The sequence below is a fragment of the Balaenoptera ricei genome, chromosome 15 (assembly GCF_028023285.1).
Source record: "Balaenoptera ricei isolate mBalRic1 chromosome 15, mBalRic1.hap2, whole genome shotgun sequence".
NCBI classification, from domain to species: domain Eukaryota; kingdom Metazoa; phylum Chordata; class Mammalia; order Artiodactyla; family Balaenopteridae; genus Balaenoptera; species Balaenoptera ricei.
Window position 1 is genome coordinate 30,215,110 of NC_082653.1, and position 16,403 is coordinate 30,231,512.

At 42.5% G+C, this 16,403-nt stretch overlaps 1 protein-coding gene across 5 annotated transcripts in view; it reads left to right on the top strand.

The window, feature by feature from the left end:
- Window positions 1-16,403, top strand: part of PTPRA (protein tyrosine phosphatase receptor type A) — a 185,449-nt gene that overhangs the window by 123,717 nt on the left and 45,329 nt on the right. For 3 of the 5 annotated variants that reach the window (XM_059895994.1, XM_059895995.1, XM_059895996.1), the window contains 3 exons: window positions 12,617-12,701; window positions 13,893-13,966; window positions 14,181-14,317. In XM_059895994.1, the coding sequence (XP_059751977.1) occupies window positions 12,617-12,701; window positions 13,893-13,966; window positions 14,181-14,317 (296 nt within the window). Of the gene's footprint in view, window positions 1-159; window positions 187-12,616; window positions 12,702-13,892; window positions 13,967-14,180; window positions 14,318-16,403 lie in introns of those variants that run through there. The other 2 variants (XM_059895993.1, XM_059895992.1) reach the window with 1 other exon arrangement.

Consider the following 16,403-nt stretch of genomic DNA (forward strand, 5'->3'; position numbering starts at 1 on the left):
TATTTCCCAGTTGTTGGAGGGTGCCTCATTGTAGCTCCAACATACACAAAGGGAAAAGTATCCATATTCCTAGAGCTTATTTTGTTTTACATTAGATTGAATAATAATGTTTGTCTTTAATCTGAGTGAATGTTTCTATTTTTTTTACTTATTACACAGGTAATTCTGACTCCAAGGACAGAAGAGGTGAGCCATTCACCTTATGTTTCTTGTCCTTTTTACAGTGTACAATATTTGTTGCGTTTCCTCTGCTCAGTCTGTGGTAACCTTGTGCATCTCTGACTGTTACATGTTTATTTTTCCTTAAGTTGTTTCCATATTAACCTCATGGAGAAGAGTAACAGAAATAAGTATTCATTACGTTTTTAAATGTAGATGTTGTTTTTTCCCCTAGTCTATAAAATGTTGACCTCTTGTCACTTTATATGGACTTTGTGGATTTTCAGCCCTCATGTGTAACGTCCCTATGACTGGAGATGTTATGTCAGTGGTCTAAGCAGGACTGCAGAATCCCTGTTCACCAGAGAATAGAATACATGGGTACTCTTGTAGAAGTGGCATATTTCTCTTAGGACAACAGTAAGGCTACCATCAAAGAGCATAAGATAGATTATCCAATGGTCTAAGAAATGATCATTGCATTTAAATTTGGAAAATGTTAATCTGTGAAGCAGTTTTTCTCATCTTGATTTCCTATTTTATCAAATCAGGCTTCTTGTGTTTTGTTTTGTTTTGTTTTTTTTCTGATTCCATTATTTAACCATGCACAATTTTTCCTGCATAAGTAATGGAACACTTGAAGGCTTATGAAGTCCCATTAAGTAGGGAGCATTTGAATCAGAAAAGTACATACTCTGTACAGCAACTATAATTTAAGAAAGGAAAGAAAAGTAGATACTATAACCCAAAGTGTTGCCCATCTGCCACTGTGTTTGGTGAGGAACAGTGAGGTGTTATCATACTGTGTACAGATTTCCCTTGATTTTCCAGCTCTCGCTTTCTTAAACTCAAGAACTAGATTTGATTACTGTAGTGCCCTTGCTATTCACTTTCACTAACCAGATTCTCACTATCAAATGTAGAACTTAATAGATTTATGTTGCAATAGATACTTATATTTGCTCCCTAAAACTGCTCTTTTAACCAATCTTATAATAAAATCAGAAGTCAAAGTGGTAGCCTTCCAAATTAAACATAAGATCTCTGATTCCTTCCTCTACTTAGTGTGTATTTTCTTACTCTTCAGCCTTTTTCTTGCCCCAGATATTATCCCTGTTTTACCTAGCTGACGAATATAGATGTGAGTAGTTTCAGTATTATGATTAAAAAGAAATAAATTACCTTAATTATCTAGATTATTGCTAATTGTGACATACTAATATAATAAATCTTTTTAAGTTTAAAAAATAATTTTGTATAATTGCCTTTGACCAAACAGGAAAATGAAGAGGCATACACAGTCTCAGCCCCATATGTAATGATGATTTTACCAGAGCATATCCTTAGAAGTATTGCTATAAATTTTGATACCACATTCTAATTTTAAAGCCAAGTGCTTTTTGAGAAATGAGGCTGTTGTTTTGAAACATTTGCATTATAATGGGTTTGCTAAGCAAATGATGTCTTATGCAGATGATTAAGGGTTATAAATTTTTATGCATTGGCCTTTGATATGCTTTTGAACAGCAATAGCTGGTGTTTTAATTGCCAGCACATATAAGCATAAAAAAGAGAGGACGGGAGGCAAGCAACTTTGGTTCTTTTCTTTCAAAGTTGAAGAAACTAGTTATTTTCTCATGTGTATTATTTTTTAAATGTATTCCAAATTATTTTGGTAGAGCCAGCCTTTTCCCAATTTTGAAAAATATAAATCATGTAAGATTTACCATTTTAACCGCACAGTTCAGTGGCATTAAGTACATTTACATTGTTGTGCAATCATCACCACCGTCTCCAGAATTTTTTATTTTATTTTTTTAATATCATCCCATACTAAAACTCTGTAACCCATTAAACAATAACTCCTCATTTCTCCTTCCCCCAGCCCCTGGTAACCACTAATCTACTTTCTTTCTCTGTAAATTTGTCTATTCTGTGTACCTCATTTAAGTGGAATCATACAGTATTTGTTCTTTTGTAACCAGCTTTTCTTTTAAAACATTTTCACTGGTGTTAATTTGGATGATTTGTGTACTATATAGTAATGTATTAAATCCAATTCTGGCATTATCTACCAAGTACCTCTTCACCATGAAGTCAGTGGTCATGAGTATACTTTCCAGTTGTTATTTAGTCTTTGCTAGTTTTAAGTCTCAGTTTCATTAGTTTTGTTCTAGGGGAAACAGACTCTGAGATAAAGATTCTCATGCAGCCCCTGTGAGACAGTGATGGCAGTAGTATTGGGTAGAGGGAGGAAATGAGATACCATGGGGTCAGAGCAAAGGCAGCAAAAGCATTAGTATATGTGGTTAAAACATGGGCTCTGGAGCTAGACCACCTGAGTTTGTATGTTGACTCTCTACCACTTAACCAGCAGGGTGGGGTAGGTATTTAACTCCTATGCCTCCTTTTGCCATTGGCAAAATAGGATGGGAACAGAATTTCCTTCATAGGGTTGTTGTGAGGAATGAACTAACATTGAACTAGTGCTTGGCCTACTGCTGGGTCAGCATATAGCAGTTGCTCAGCAACTCTTACCACCACCACCACTCTGTTACTATTACTGTTAATTAGATGGGAGACTAAGGGGATCAGGAATCTCAGCCAGCCAGTCAGAATCTGTGGAAACAAGGGTGCGCTCCAAGGCAGGTTCACACTGCAGTTTACTACCACAACTGTAGACATTAGCTTATCCTCTGCCCTGTACCTTTTAAACAAAATTCTGCATAAACCTGTCTCATCTTACTTTTTATTTTAATAGTTTTTTAAATTAGGGTTTTCACATGAAGACTTTATAACTGATATTTGTTAAATAGCAAGAATACAGGATAAAACTATTCTAACCATACTTTACATTATTTTAGATGTAATCATTTCTGTAACTGGGTTTTTTCAAAAAATTTGGACTAGTACCCTGTTAGTATTTGTGAAGGAGTCCTTGAGCTACAGAGTTCTAGAACCAGGCAGGGTAAATATTCTGTTGCACCCCAGAGGCTCCTTAAAGTTTCTCAGCTCTCAAATCAGATCACCTGCTCCCCCTGGCTTTCTCTTTCAATACTTTGCTAGAGTTGAAGTCTAGAAGGGGGTTGGCATTCTTGTTAGAGAGGTATTTTGGGGGCTTCCCTTGTGGCACAGTGGTTAAGAATCCTTCTGCCAATGCAGGGGACACAGGTTCAAGCCCTGGTCCAGGAAGATCCCACATGCCGCGTAGCAACTAAGCCCGTGCACCACAACTAGTGAGCCTGCGCTCTAGAACCCGCAAGCCACAACTACTGAGCCCGCATGCTGCAACTACTGAAGCCCGCATGCCTAGAGCCCATGCTCTGCAACAAGAGAAGCCACCGTACCACCGTACCAATGAGAAGCCCATGTACCACAACGAAGAGTAGCCCCAGCTCGCCGCAACTGGAGAAAGCCTGCGTGCAGCAACGAAGACCCAACACAGCCAAAACATAAAAATAAATAAAATAAATAATTTTTTTAAAAAAATACGTATTTTGAGATTATCATAGTAAGTGACATTATTAAGTGAACTTCATTTATGATGGCTTTCCCTAAGCACCTTTAATAATATATTCATTCAGCACCTATGAGGTGCTGAGGATTCTAGAAAGAAAAAAAAAAAGAAAGTTCCCTGTCTCATGAAAGAAACGTGTGAACACCAAGAATCAGAGCCCACTCAGCTACATGCTATTGGATATACCATACAAAGTGCTATGAGGAGAGCTTAAAAGGCTCACTATACCTGGGGAGTGGGAAGGAGGCATGAAGGTGAGTTTGGGGCAGTTTAATATAGTAACTGGAAAATGAGGACTCACGAGACAGGGTAAAAGCAAGGAGACATGAAAGAGCCAGTCATGTGTTTGAGGAGCTGTGCATGGTTGATGTGCATGAGGTGGGAAGTGGTCAGAGGTAGCCTCAGCAGCAGTGCATTGAGCTCAGGGTGTCTCCTGGTGATGTGAAGGAAGGAAGTGACATGGTAAGATTTTTGTTTTAGAAAGATAACTCCGGAGGCCCTAGGGAAGATGGATGGGCAATAGAAATTAAGGTTTCCAAATGGTAATTTGGCCCAAGACAACAGTGATTGGGTTCATCCCAGAGGTTTGGGCACTTGAGGCAACTTTTGATGACTTTTGCTGTTTTTAGAGCACTTAACAACCTATAAGAAGCACTTAAAACAACTTTGCCTTTGAGTGTTGATAAATATTTCTACCAAAAAGTGTGAAGACGACAAAAAATGGGCCTTAGGAAGTGAGGCTAGAGGAGTATGGCTTTTACTTCACTGATTTTTTTTTTTTTTTTTTTTTTTTGGCTGCTCTGGGTCTTCATTGCTGTGTGCAGGCTTTCTCTAGTTGCGACAAGCAGGGGCTGCTCTTCGTTGCGGTGCGCGGGCTTCTCATTGCGGTGACTTCTCTTGTTGCAGAGCATGGGCTCTAGGTGCACGGGCTTCAGTAGTTGCAGCACACGGGCTCAGTAGTTGCGGCACTCAGGCCCTAAAGCGTGCGGGCTTCAGTAGTTGTGGCGCGTGGGCTCAGTAGTTGCGGTGTGTGGGCTCTAGGGCACGTGAGCTTTAGTAGTTGTGGTGCATGGGCTTAGTTGCTCCGTGGCATGTGGGATCTTCCTGCACCAGGGATGGAACCCGTGTCCCCTGCATTGGCAGGCAGATTCTTAACCACTGCACCACCAGGGAGGTCCCTTCACTGATTATTTTTGCAGTTGACCAAGGTGTGTCTTAAGTCCTTGAGTGATTCACCTGTCTACATGTGAGCCCTTAAAATAACATGACCCTTTGTTTCCTTGGAAAGGGGACATAAACAAATAGACAACTGTTGTCCCAGAACACCATTTTAGTATTTTTTAAATGCTGTCCTCTGGTCTGAGTCTAGGGAGTGAACTTCTGCTAGAATGGGTGGTTGGGGAGTGGGGCGTGGGGGTGGGAGTGGCAGGGAATGGACCACTGTTCCTGCCTTGCCTGCATCATGCAAGCCTACATCTCCAGAGGGCCCAGATCAGGAGAAGGCTAAGCACAATGATATGATGAGTCCATCCGGTTTGGGAGGAGCCCTAGGAGGGTGGCTGGATTCTGAGCCTGTCTCCAAGTCTGAGATTTGATACAGGGAGCTGTAAATTCTCTCCTACTTTATTAATAGATCTGAGTCTCCTTCCCTCACACAGGCCTGGGAACATCTTTACTATCTGTATTGTCTTTAGCTGTATTGAAAACATGGGTGTAATTCAGATGTCAAGAGGTAAAATCTGACTTTTATGATAGAGGACTCTTCTGGCCTGAAAGCTTGGGAGAGTTAAAATGTTTTTCCAACCAACCAACCAACAAACTCATAGAAAAAGAGATCAGATTTATGGTCACCAGAGGCAGGGGGTAGGGGTAGGGGCAATTGGATAAAGGCAGTCAGAAGATACAAACCTCCAGTTATAAGATAAATAAGTACTAGGGATGTAATGTACAACATGATAAACATAATTAACACTACTGTATGTTAAATACGAAAAGTTGTTAAGAGTAAATCCTAAGAGTTATCATCACAAGAGAAAAAATTTTTCTATTTAATTTTGTATCTGTATCAGATCACGGATGTTCACTAAACTTATTGTGATAATCATTTCATGATGTATGTAAGTCAGATCATCATACTATATACCTTAAACTTTCTGTTTCTGTGAATTCCACTGCTCTGGGTACCTCATATAAATGGAATCATACAATGTTTGTCTTTTTGTGACTGGCTTATTCACTTAGTATAATGCCTTCAAGGGTCATCCTTATATTGTAGCATATGTTTCCTTCCTTTTTAAGACAAAATATTTCATTGTATACGTATACCACATTTTGCTTATCCATTCATCTGTCAAAGGACATTTGGTTGCTTCTACATTTTAGCTATGGTGACTAAACCCGTGTTTAGTTATGAACATGGGTATTCTTTTGGGCATATACCCAGAAGTGGAATTGCTGGATCATATGATAATTCTATTTTTAATTTTTTGTGGAACCGCCATACTGTTTTCCACAGCAGCTACACCATTTTACATTTCCACCAACAGTGCACAAGGGTTCCAATTTCTCCACATCCTGGCCAACACCTGTTATTTTCTGGGACTTTTTTTTTTTTCCTGATAGGTATGAGATTGCTCCTCATTTTATAGTGGCTTTTCTTTTTAATCGATGCAGGGTCCTCTTGCATAAATTGCAGTATATTTTTAAAGATTTATTCTATTTCTTATACTGCCTCTGCTGTCGTTGGTATTTGTGAAGGTCTCCTGTAGGGCAGTGGTTGAGCTTTGCTCTGGAGCACTGAGTTGATTGGAATGTCTCACAGTAGGTGTCCCTTCAGGAGGACAAACAGGAACATATCCTAAACTAGAGGTTCAGTCATTGTTTAGGAAGTTGGACACAGTTATCCTCTAGGCGGCACTGCCTTTCTTTTCCCCTCCTTCATGTCTTGTGGCCTAGAATTACCTCAGGTACCACTCTTGTTCTTCCTCTGTCTTTAGGGCCCACCCAGGAAACCCTCTGTGGACCTAGTGTGTCTGGCAGTCATGTGCATCCTCTCTGGATGCCAATTTTAACCAAAGCAAAACAAGCATTTATGAGGCTATCAGGGATACTTAAACAGTAACTGAATATTAGATTATATCAAGGAATTAGTGTTGCTTTTTTTTTTTTTTGGCAGCGTTGGGTCTTTGTTGCTGCACATGGGCTTTCTCTAGTTGCGGGGAGCAGGGGCTACAGTGTTGCTTTTTAAATAAGTAACGGTATTGTGATTATGTTAAGAATCCTTATCTCTTAGTGCCACATACTGAAGTAAATACAGTTGAAATGATATGTCTCAGATTTGCCTTAATATAATCCAGTGGTTCTCAGCTCAGGGTGATTTCCCCCCCCAAGAAGACATTTGGCAACGTCTGAAGGTGATTTTGGTCATCACAATTAAGGGTTTGCTATTGGCATCTAGTAGCTAGAGACCAGAGATGATGTTAAACATCCTACAGTGCACACGAGAGCCCCCCACAGCAGAGAATTATCTATCCCAAAATGTTATTAGTGTGTGGCTGAGAAACCCAACCCTGGTAGAGATGAAAAAACTGACATCTGGTAATATTGTCAAAGTGAAATGGTCAGTGCATAGGGATTTACTATAGTGTTCTTTTACTCCTGTGTAAGTTTGGAAGTTTTCCATAATAACAAGTTATAAAATGTATATGCAGCTTATAATTTTTTATATATTTTTTTTTGTAAAGAAGCCATCAGTACACCCCCACTCTGTATAGAGCGCTGTTTTTCAAACTGAGCCCAGATGAGATACCACAGCTTGTTGCTCAGCCTGTGGGTGTACGGACTGCATTGGCAAGCCTTTGGTTAAATACCCTACTACCCCAAGACCTACTTTCATCCCCATTCCTGGTTTGACGCTGAACTTGAGGTGTTTCTAGGCTCAGACCGATGGAACTAGTACTTACCTTTTAACTGGAAGCTCTTCAGCTGTGATTGATCTCTTCAGCAGTCCAATCCCATCTGCTTTGTCGTCCACAAATCCCTCAAAGTTTCTGGTCTGCTGATGCCACTCTTTGCTGCCTTCCAGATGTGCTTTTTTTTTTTTAAGTTTTTTTAATAAATTTATTTATTTTTGTCTGCATTGGGTCTTCATTGCTGCATGCAGGCTTTCTCTAGTTGCAGCGAGCAGGGGCTACTCTTCATTGTGGTGTGGTGGCTTCTCTTGTTGTAGAGCATGGGCTCTAGGTGCACGGGCTTCAGTAGCTGTGGCACATGGGCTCAGTAGTTGTGGCTCCTGGGCTCTAGAGCGCAGGCTCACTAGTTGTGGTGCACAGGCTTAGTTGCTCTGCGGCATGTGGGATCCTCCCAGACCAGGGCTCGAACCTGTGTCCCCTGCATTGGCAGGCGGATTCTTAACCACCGTGCCACCAGGGAAGCCCCAGATGCAATTTTTATTTCATTTGTATTTTTATGTTTCTTCTATCGTTTCAGTGTCCTTTTGGGAAGAGAAAGAAATCAAATTATGGATTCAGCCCACTGTCTTGAGCCACATGTCTCTAATTACCTTCTTTTAATACCTGGTATACAGCCCTCTGTGAGTGGCATTGAACAAAGACATATTTAGTGATAAATCATTAATTCTTTTATTCATTCACTCAGTGTAGTCCATCCAGTATTTGTTTAGTGCCCACTATGTGTGAAATTCTGTGCTAGGTGTTAGGTATATGGTGAAAAGCAAAGCAGGTATATAATCCTTGCCTTTGTGGAATTTATGGTGTAAAGGAAGGACACTCATAATCAGATATACTCAAATAAATATATAATTACAAAGTGTGAGGGTATTATCAAGAGAAATAACAGAGTGCTCTGTGAGACTAATAAAAAACAATAATAGCTAACACCGACTAGACTGTGTACATAGTGTGTGCAAGTTACTGTGCCAAGAACTTTGCATGGATGATCTCATTTAATCTTTAGAATAACTGATTTTACAGATAAGGAAACTAAGGCTTACCTAATTTAGTGTTAAGTCAGAAAAGACCTCTCTGGTAAAAGTAACACTTGAAATGAGAACTGGATGACTAGGAGTTAGCCAGGCAAAGAACAGAGGGAGGCTATATACAGCAGAAGGAATAACATGTTCAAAGGCCCAAGGAAAGAGTGAACCCAGCATGGAAGGATGCCAGTGGCTGAAGTTCAGTGAGCAAGGAAAGAGTGGGAGGAGATAGAGAAAGCAGGGGCTAAATGGGGGAGGTTGTTATTGGCCAGGGTAAGGATATTAGATTTCATTCTAAAGGCTTGGGAAACCATTGAAAGGTTTTACCTAAGAGGGGAACATGATCTGATTTGCTTTCTTCGCGATCACTCTCCCTGCTTTCTGGAAAATGGACTGGCCGAGAATAGCAGCTTACCATGATTCAGTTGAGAGAGGACAGAGATTTAGACTAGAGTGATGGCAACAGAATGGAAAAAAGGCAGACAAATTTGAGGTGTTGGTTTTAGTGCTAAAACATTACTTGCAGCTGGGTTGGATATAGAAGCTAAGCATGGGGAAGAAACTAAGGGGATTTCCACATTTCTCACTTGAGCAACAGGGTGGATGGGTGGCAGTACTAGCTACTGAATCACCAGTAAGGGAAATTATTTGAGACCCAGGAAGTTTGCATTGCCTGTGAAATTTAAAGTAGAGGTGACATTATAGTTTCAGAAGAGTTTGAAGAGAGGTCTGACCAAGCAGTGCAGATGTGGGAATTGCTAGCATATCACTTGAGCTTCCAGCCTGATCTGATCAACTAGATAGCATATAGAGAAGAACGCCAAGAACAGAGCCCTGAGGAAATCAGACATTTAGAGATCTGTGTTAGAAGAGGAACAACTGACAAGGGAAAATAATTTGAAGCAGCCAAGAGATAGAATCAGAAGAGTGCTTTGTTGTAGAAACCAAGAGAGGAAAGTTCTTCAAAGAGGAGGGAGGGACTTCCCTGGTGGCGCAGTGGTTAAGAATCTGCCTGCCAATGCAGGGGACATGGGTTCGAGCCCTGGTCCAGGAAGATCCCACATGTCGCAGAGCAGCTAAGCCCATCTGCCACAACTAGTGAGCCTGCGCTCTAGAGCCCGCGAGCCACAACTACTGAGCCCGCCTGCCACAGCTACTGAAGCCCGTGCACCTAGAGCCCGTGCTTTACAACAAGAGAAGCCACTGCAATGAGAAGCCCACGCACTGCAACGAAGAGTAGCCCCTGCTCACCGCAGCTAGAGAAGGCCTGCGCACAGCAACGATGACCCAACGCAGCCAAAAATAAATTAATTAATTAATTAATTTTAAAAAAAGAGAGGAGGGCGTAGTCAGCCAGTTTGAATGCTCATTTCAGTATGAGATCCACATACCAGGGTATGATTGAAAATTGCCATCAACAAAGAAGCATGGTATAATATCTCCCATCTCTTTAAAAACAAACTTTCCACCCCGCTTCTCCCTCCAGCTGCTGCTTTTCTCTGTATCTCTTTATGATAAAAGTCCTTAGCTCAAATAAGGAGTCGGTATCTCACTGTCTGTTCTTTCCATCTTTATTTCACTCCATTTGGGCTTTCTCAACAACTGCTTAACTGAAACCACTCTTGAAAAGGTCACCAATAACTGCCCTCTTGTCAAATCCAGTTTCACATCTCTGTTTTCATCCTACTGAATCTGTTGATTGAGTATTTGATTGAGTTGACTACTCCCTCCTTCTTGAAAACCTCTGTTCTTGGCTTGCATGATACCACATTCTGCTGGATTACCTCCTACCTCATGACTGCTGCTTATGAGTCAGTTTAACTAGCTGATCTTTTAAAAGAATGTAAATCCATTTATATCTCTCCCCTGTTCAAACACTTCCAATCACATAGTGTTTCTCATCACATTCAGAACTAAATCCACACTCATTACCATGGCCTGCAAAGCCCTAAGTCTTCTGGCTTCTGCCCACATCTCCAGCCACATCTTGTATGAAATTGGTCTTTGTGCTATTTCTTGAACCCACCAAACTCCTGAGGGCTCTTATGCTTGCTGTTCCCTGTGCCTAGAAAGCTCTTTGCACAGATCTTTATGTGGTTCACTTATTCACATTATTTAGACCACTCTAAGTAATGGCTCAGTATAACCACTTCAGACCTTCCCAAACTACTCTAACATAGCCAACCACTTCCCCCTCCCCAAAACCCATCACTCTCTATCCCTTTACCCTTCTTTTCTTCATATATCTTGCCCCTGTCTGAAATTGTTTATGAACAGTTTTCTCCCACTTCCCCCAGAATGTCAGCTCTCTGTCGCTTGTCTGTTTAATCAATTCTCTATTCCCAGTGTCTGGAACAGTGCCTGGCATACAGTTGCTGGTCCATAAATATTTTTTGTAAATTTATTTATTTTATTTATTTTTGGCTCCATTGGGTCTCCATTGCTGCGCGTGGGCTTTCTCTAGTTGCGGGGCTACTCTTGTTGCGGAGCACAGGCTCTAGGCACGCGGGCTTCAGTAGTTGTGGTGTGTGGGCTCAGTAGTTGTGGCGCACGGGCCTAGTCGCTCCGAGGCATGTGGGATCTTCCCAGACCAGAGATCAAACCCATGTCCCCTGCACCAGCAGGCGGATTCTCAACCTCTGTGCCACCAGGGAAGTCCCCATAAATATTTTTTGAATGAATGCTGCTAAGAGGTTGAATCAGATGAAGATGGGAATGCTTCCATTGGGTTTGGCAATATGCCATTTGTTGGTGTCCTTGATGAGCAATTTAAATGGCTCACTGAGGGTAGGAGTCAGAGCAAAATAGATTAAGGAGTACCCAGAGGTAAGGGGTTAGAGAAAACAACTGTTAAATAAGACAACCGTTGTGAGAAGTTAACTGTGAAGAGAGACATGGGGCTGGCTGTTTGTGGTTGGAGGAGGGTAAATGAGGTCAAGAAGACAGGTCTTTGAAGTGACAGTAATAGATGTAATACAGAGCATATGTGACAGGATTGCCCTTTACATAGGGGGATCTGCTAAAGAGGATGAAAAGTGGTGCTGCTAGGAAAGATGGAAAATGGTGAAGACAGTTACAAATTCAGACTGGTTGTATAGTTCGTGGTGGGGGCATGAGAGTGCAGGAAGAGGATGAGGCGGCACCTGGTCAGCTGCCATGAGGTTCAGTGTGGGGTGGTAAGGAAGCCAGTCCCTATGGAATGGAGGGCAGAGTTGCTGTATCTCCAAGCCAGATGTTGCTGTAGTTGGGGTCCTGGTAAAAGGTAGCTGTGGAAAGAGGTAGAAAAGAGTACCCAGCGTTTTTTGACACAGTGCTTAAGGATCTAATAATGTGTCCTTGCTTTAATCAGGAACAGTATTCTCTGTGCCAGGAAACCATTTGGATTTATGATAGGAAAATTGTCATTTTTCCTTTCTCTCCCATCTTCCTCTAGATGGAGCGCACTGAGCCTGGGAGAAAGTACATTGTTGGCCCTGCACACCCAGCTTACCATCAGGATTGATGAATACTCTATGAAATATTTGAGTGTTTCTTATGTGCTGAGCACTGTTTTTGTTTTAGTCTCTATAGCAATGAAAGAAAGTCTCTACCTTCAAAGAGCTTTCATTGTAATGCAGGGAGACACAAAATAAACATATGTATGATAAGTCAGAGATGGGGTGGACATGTCACCCTGGGCTCTTACCCTATTGTACCCCCCTCTTCACCCAGTAGCCCTGGGCTGGCAGTGAAAGGTGTTCTCTTTTCTCTCTCTCTCTCTGCGCCCCCCTTCTCTCCCTCTCTCCCTCCCGCCCCCCCTTCTCTCCCTCTCTCCCTCCCCATGCCCAGCCATCTACATAAGCATTTGGAGGAGCCCTTCTTCCTCATCTGGGTGTTTCCCTGAGCAGCCGACTTGAGCCCTCCATTACATACAATGATAATAACATGTTTCGTTCTCTTGATTTCAGATGAGACGCCAATTATTGCAGTGATGGTGGCCCTGTCCTCTCTGCTAGTGATCGTGTTTATTATCATAGTTTTGTACATGTTAAGGTGAGTGTGCTAATGCTTCTGCATTCTCTTGGACTCTGTTTCAATACCCCAGGGTCTCAATAAGCCCCCACAGTCCAGAAGACAGTAGGATAAAGACAGTGAATGGGATAGAGGGTAATGACTCATGGTAGCACTCCTAAGATTAAAATTCTGCTTAGAAATGTTTTAAAGTTTTACATAGTCTTCCTTAACACCTAGCCCCTCCCCTTTGCTTCCCTCTGTCCCAAGTCCAGTCCCTCAACTCCAGTTCAACCTAAAACCCAGGACAGTGGTTTAGAGGTTGAGGGAAGAAGCCACAGTCTGTTGTTACTGATAGGCGTTTTAAGATCTTCAGATCTAGCCCTATTGAAACAACCCCTGAAAGCACCCCAATGAAGATTATGTGCTCAGTAAAGGTCTACTTTATTTCTAGTTGGGGCTTTGTCCCCAAACCCCTCTAGGGCCCCTGACTCTGGCATGCTGAACTGAACCATGTGAGCTACAGAGTTTCTCTTTCTGACTTTCTTCCAGGGTCTTGTAGGTATTACTCCTCAAACAGGTACCAAAGCCAGGAAGGGAAACCCAAGGGAGGGAAGAAGGAGGTGCATTTGTTCTCTTCCTGCTGAAGTCACCGCCCTGACTAATTGGGTTTAACTCTGCCCTTATTTTTAGCTTAAGCTGCTCTGAGCTCCCTCTGTTCTTCTGCAGGGATAAAGAGAGGGAAACCTTGTACACCCCTACAGTTTGTCCTGTGTCTCCACCTTTCTGCAGGAGACTTGTGGCCAGACCTGTGCCAACCCAGTCTGAAGCTCTGGGCTTCTCCCTGGTTACACCAGGGAAGTACCAGGGTTTTTGTTTGATACTCTTATCTCCCCGCACTGTATTCTACCCACACATCCTACCTCCACCTGGTGTGGCTGTGATCTGCAGCAAATCCTGGAACTGGAGCTGCACAGAGGAGCCATTCAAGCCAGAACATACTGTGGGGTTCTCTGGGTTGGATTCTAGTGTGCTGAGGGTGAGCAAGAGCACACTGAGGTGCTCAGTCACCACTGGAGCTGCTTCAGTGTGTGCAGAACCTGTCTCTAAAAGAGCCTGTTTTTTGGTAAAGGATATTTTAAAAGACTGAATCAGTAAGTGGAGCTACAAAGCCAATGATTGGTCTCTCCTGACTCTGTGCTTAGTGTTTCACTATGAACATTTTCTCATTAGGTTTAAGAAATACAAGCAAGCTGGGAGCCATTCCAATTCTTTCCGCTTATCCAATGGCCGCACTGAGGATGTGGGTAAGACACCCCTAAATGACATGGGGAACCTTCATGGAGAAGAAAAATCAAGAAAATAGGAGTTTCCCCATCCTAAAAGGAAAGAGAAAAAAAGACTTGAAAGCACCCCTAGTTTCTGGATGCCTGGTCCATGAGATAGAACCCCTAATTTAGTCTCCAGAGAAGGGCTGTGTCCCCAGAGCACCTGACCAACCTTCCCCCTTATGCACTGCAGAACCCCAGAGCGTACCACTTCTGGCCAGGTCCCCAAGCACCAACAGGAAGTATCCGCCCCTGCCTGTGGACAAGCTGGAAGAGGAGATTAACCGGAGAATGGCTGATGACAATAAGCTCTTCAGAGAAGAATTCAACGTGAGTTCTTTGCTGAGGCTGGTGTATCAGCAGGGAGGAAGGCAGACCTAAGGTCAAACCTTTTGAATCATGGGGTAGAAAACAGGTTTCTAATGGGTTAAGAGGTGAGAAATTTTTTACCAGGTTCATCTGACTCCTTTCCTATGTGACCATGGACAGGAAATGCAAAAAGATTTGCCATACCTCCCACTTCTACCCATCTATCCATTCATTCATCATTGCATCTGTTACTTTTGTTTAATAAAAACTTACCAAGCATCTGATATGTGCAAGGTGCCAGGGATTTGCTGGGGAGCAAAAACAGATCTAGTCCCTACACTCAGGGAAATTGCTGTGTAAGTTCAAACAGCAATATAGAACATGAAGAACTGGTGCAAAGGCATAGGAACCTATATTAAGAGGTGGCCTTTTAGAGTCTAGAGCCAGGGGTCACAGGGTATCTTAAGTAGACAGTAGGAATAGGTCATTGTGGAAAATGAGGACCATGGCAGACTGCAGAGTGCAGGCCTCATCTTGGGTAGTATTTACATTTGCATGTTTTATAACTCTCTCAAGGAAGCAGAACATGTTTGTGAATCTACCAGTTGATGATTCCAGTCCACCAGTTCAGAACTTCCTTTAAAAATGATATTTTAATTGAGACCTAATCATAGGCAAGGGCATTGGGGAAAGGGGGATGGGGAACATTCCAGGCACTGGGAATATCAGGAGCAATCTGTCAGTAGTGAGGGTGGGTGAGGGAAGGGCACATTCAAAAAATAATGAAGGACTATGAGTGGCCGAAGGGCAGAGACTTAAGGGAGTAGTAAGAGATGAAAATGTAGAAGACTGGGCCAGACTGTAGATCTTGTAGAATGTCATGAGAGAAGTCGGAAGCCACAGACCAACCAGATTTGTAATTTGGAAAAAAATGACTCAGACTACTAGTTAGAGAATAGCCCATGGGAAGACCAGGATAGAAGCAGGAAATACAGTTAGGGGCTGCAGCAGTTAAGACCAGAGTCGCTGATAGATTGATGTAAAGTGGTAATGATTAGGGAGAGGGGAATGGATTTAAGGACACAGGAACAGTTCCAGAGTTGGCTAATTCATCAACTTGGGCATTGTTAAACTCTGTCTCCTTCATATCTTTCCACTCAGCCATGTGTCAGTCCTGTCTCTTAGGCTGGCTTTCCTCATGTTGCCAAAATGGCTGCCCAGGGAATTCCCTGGCGGTCCAGTGGTTAGGACTTCGCGCTTTCACTGCCGAGGACCCGGGTTCAATCCCTGGTCGGGGTACTAAGATCCCATAAGCCATGCAGCGTGACCCCCCAAAAAAATAATGGCTGCCCCAGTTCTAGGCACCACATGGGGGTAAATAAGGTCCAGTGAGAAGAGAATAACTGTTTCTTCCTGTATGTCTCCTTTTATTAGTGAGGAAAACTTTCCCAAAAGCTTCTGGAGACTTCTCTGGTCACATATTCCTTCTTAAACTAGTCATAAGCAAGGGAGAAATAGACTTACCGCAACTGGCTGAGACCAATCCACATTATTCCAGTGTCATGTAGAGGATAGGTGGATAACACAGAATGGGAGCTCTAGTAGCAAGGAGGAATGTTTATTGGGTGAGTGGGTTACCACTCATATCTGCTCCACCTCTGAAGGGCTTGGGGGAGTGGAGCGTGATGTGGTCATATTTTCACTCTGAGAAAATCACTAGCTACAATGTGGAGAATAGATGGGAGGGAAGCAAGAGGTGAAGCAGAAGACCATTTACCAGGCAAGAGTTAAGGTAATAACCTGGACCCTTTTTTCTGGCTGTTAGAAAAACAACACCATTTAATGCTCACTATTGATTATGAACATTCACCTCATCCCACAGGATAGCACCTCAGCCTCAACACTATAGCTAGGTCTCCAGTAGGCACTCTGCTGTTTTTTAAATATGGTGCAAGCTACTTTTGGGTGATGGGTATGTGACCTGGTGGCTGTACTTTTTTCTGTGAAATGGGTTCTTTGTTTAGAGGTAATTCCCTGAGATCCCATAATAAGGCATTCCAGTGAATACCTGGATAGAGGTGGTGTTCCTAAGAGGCATGGTAGGCAA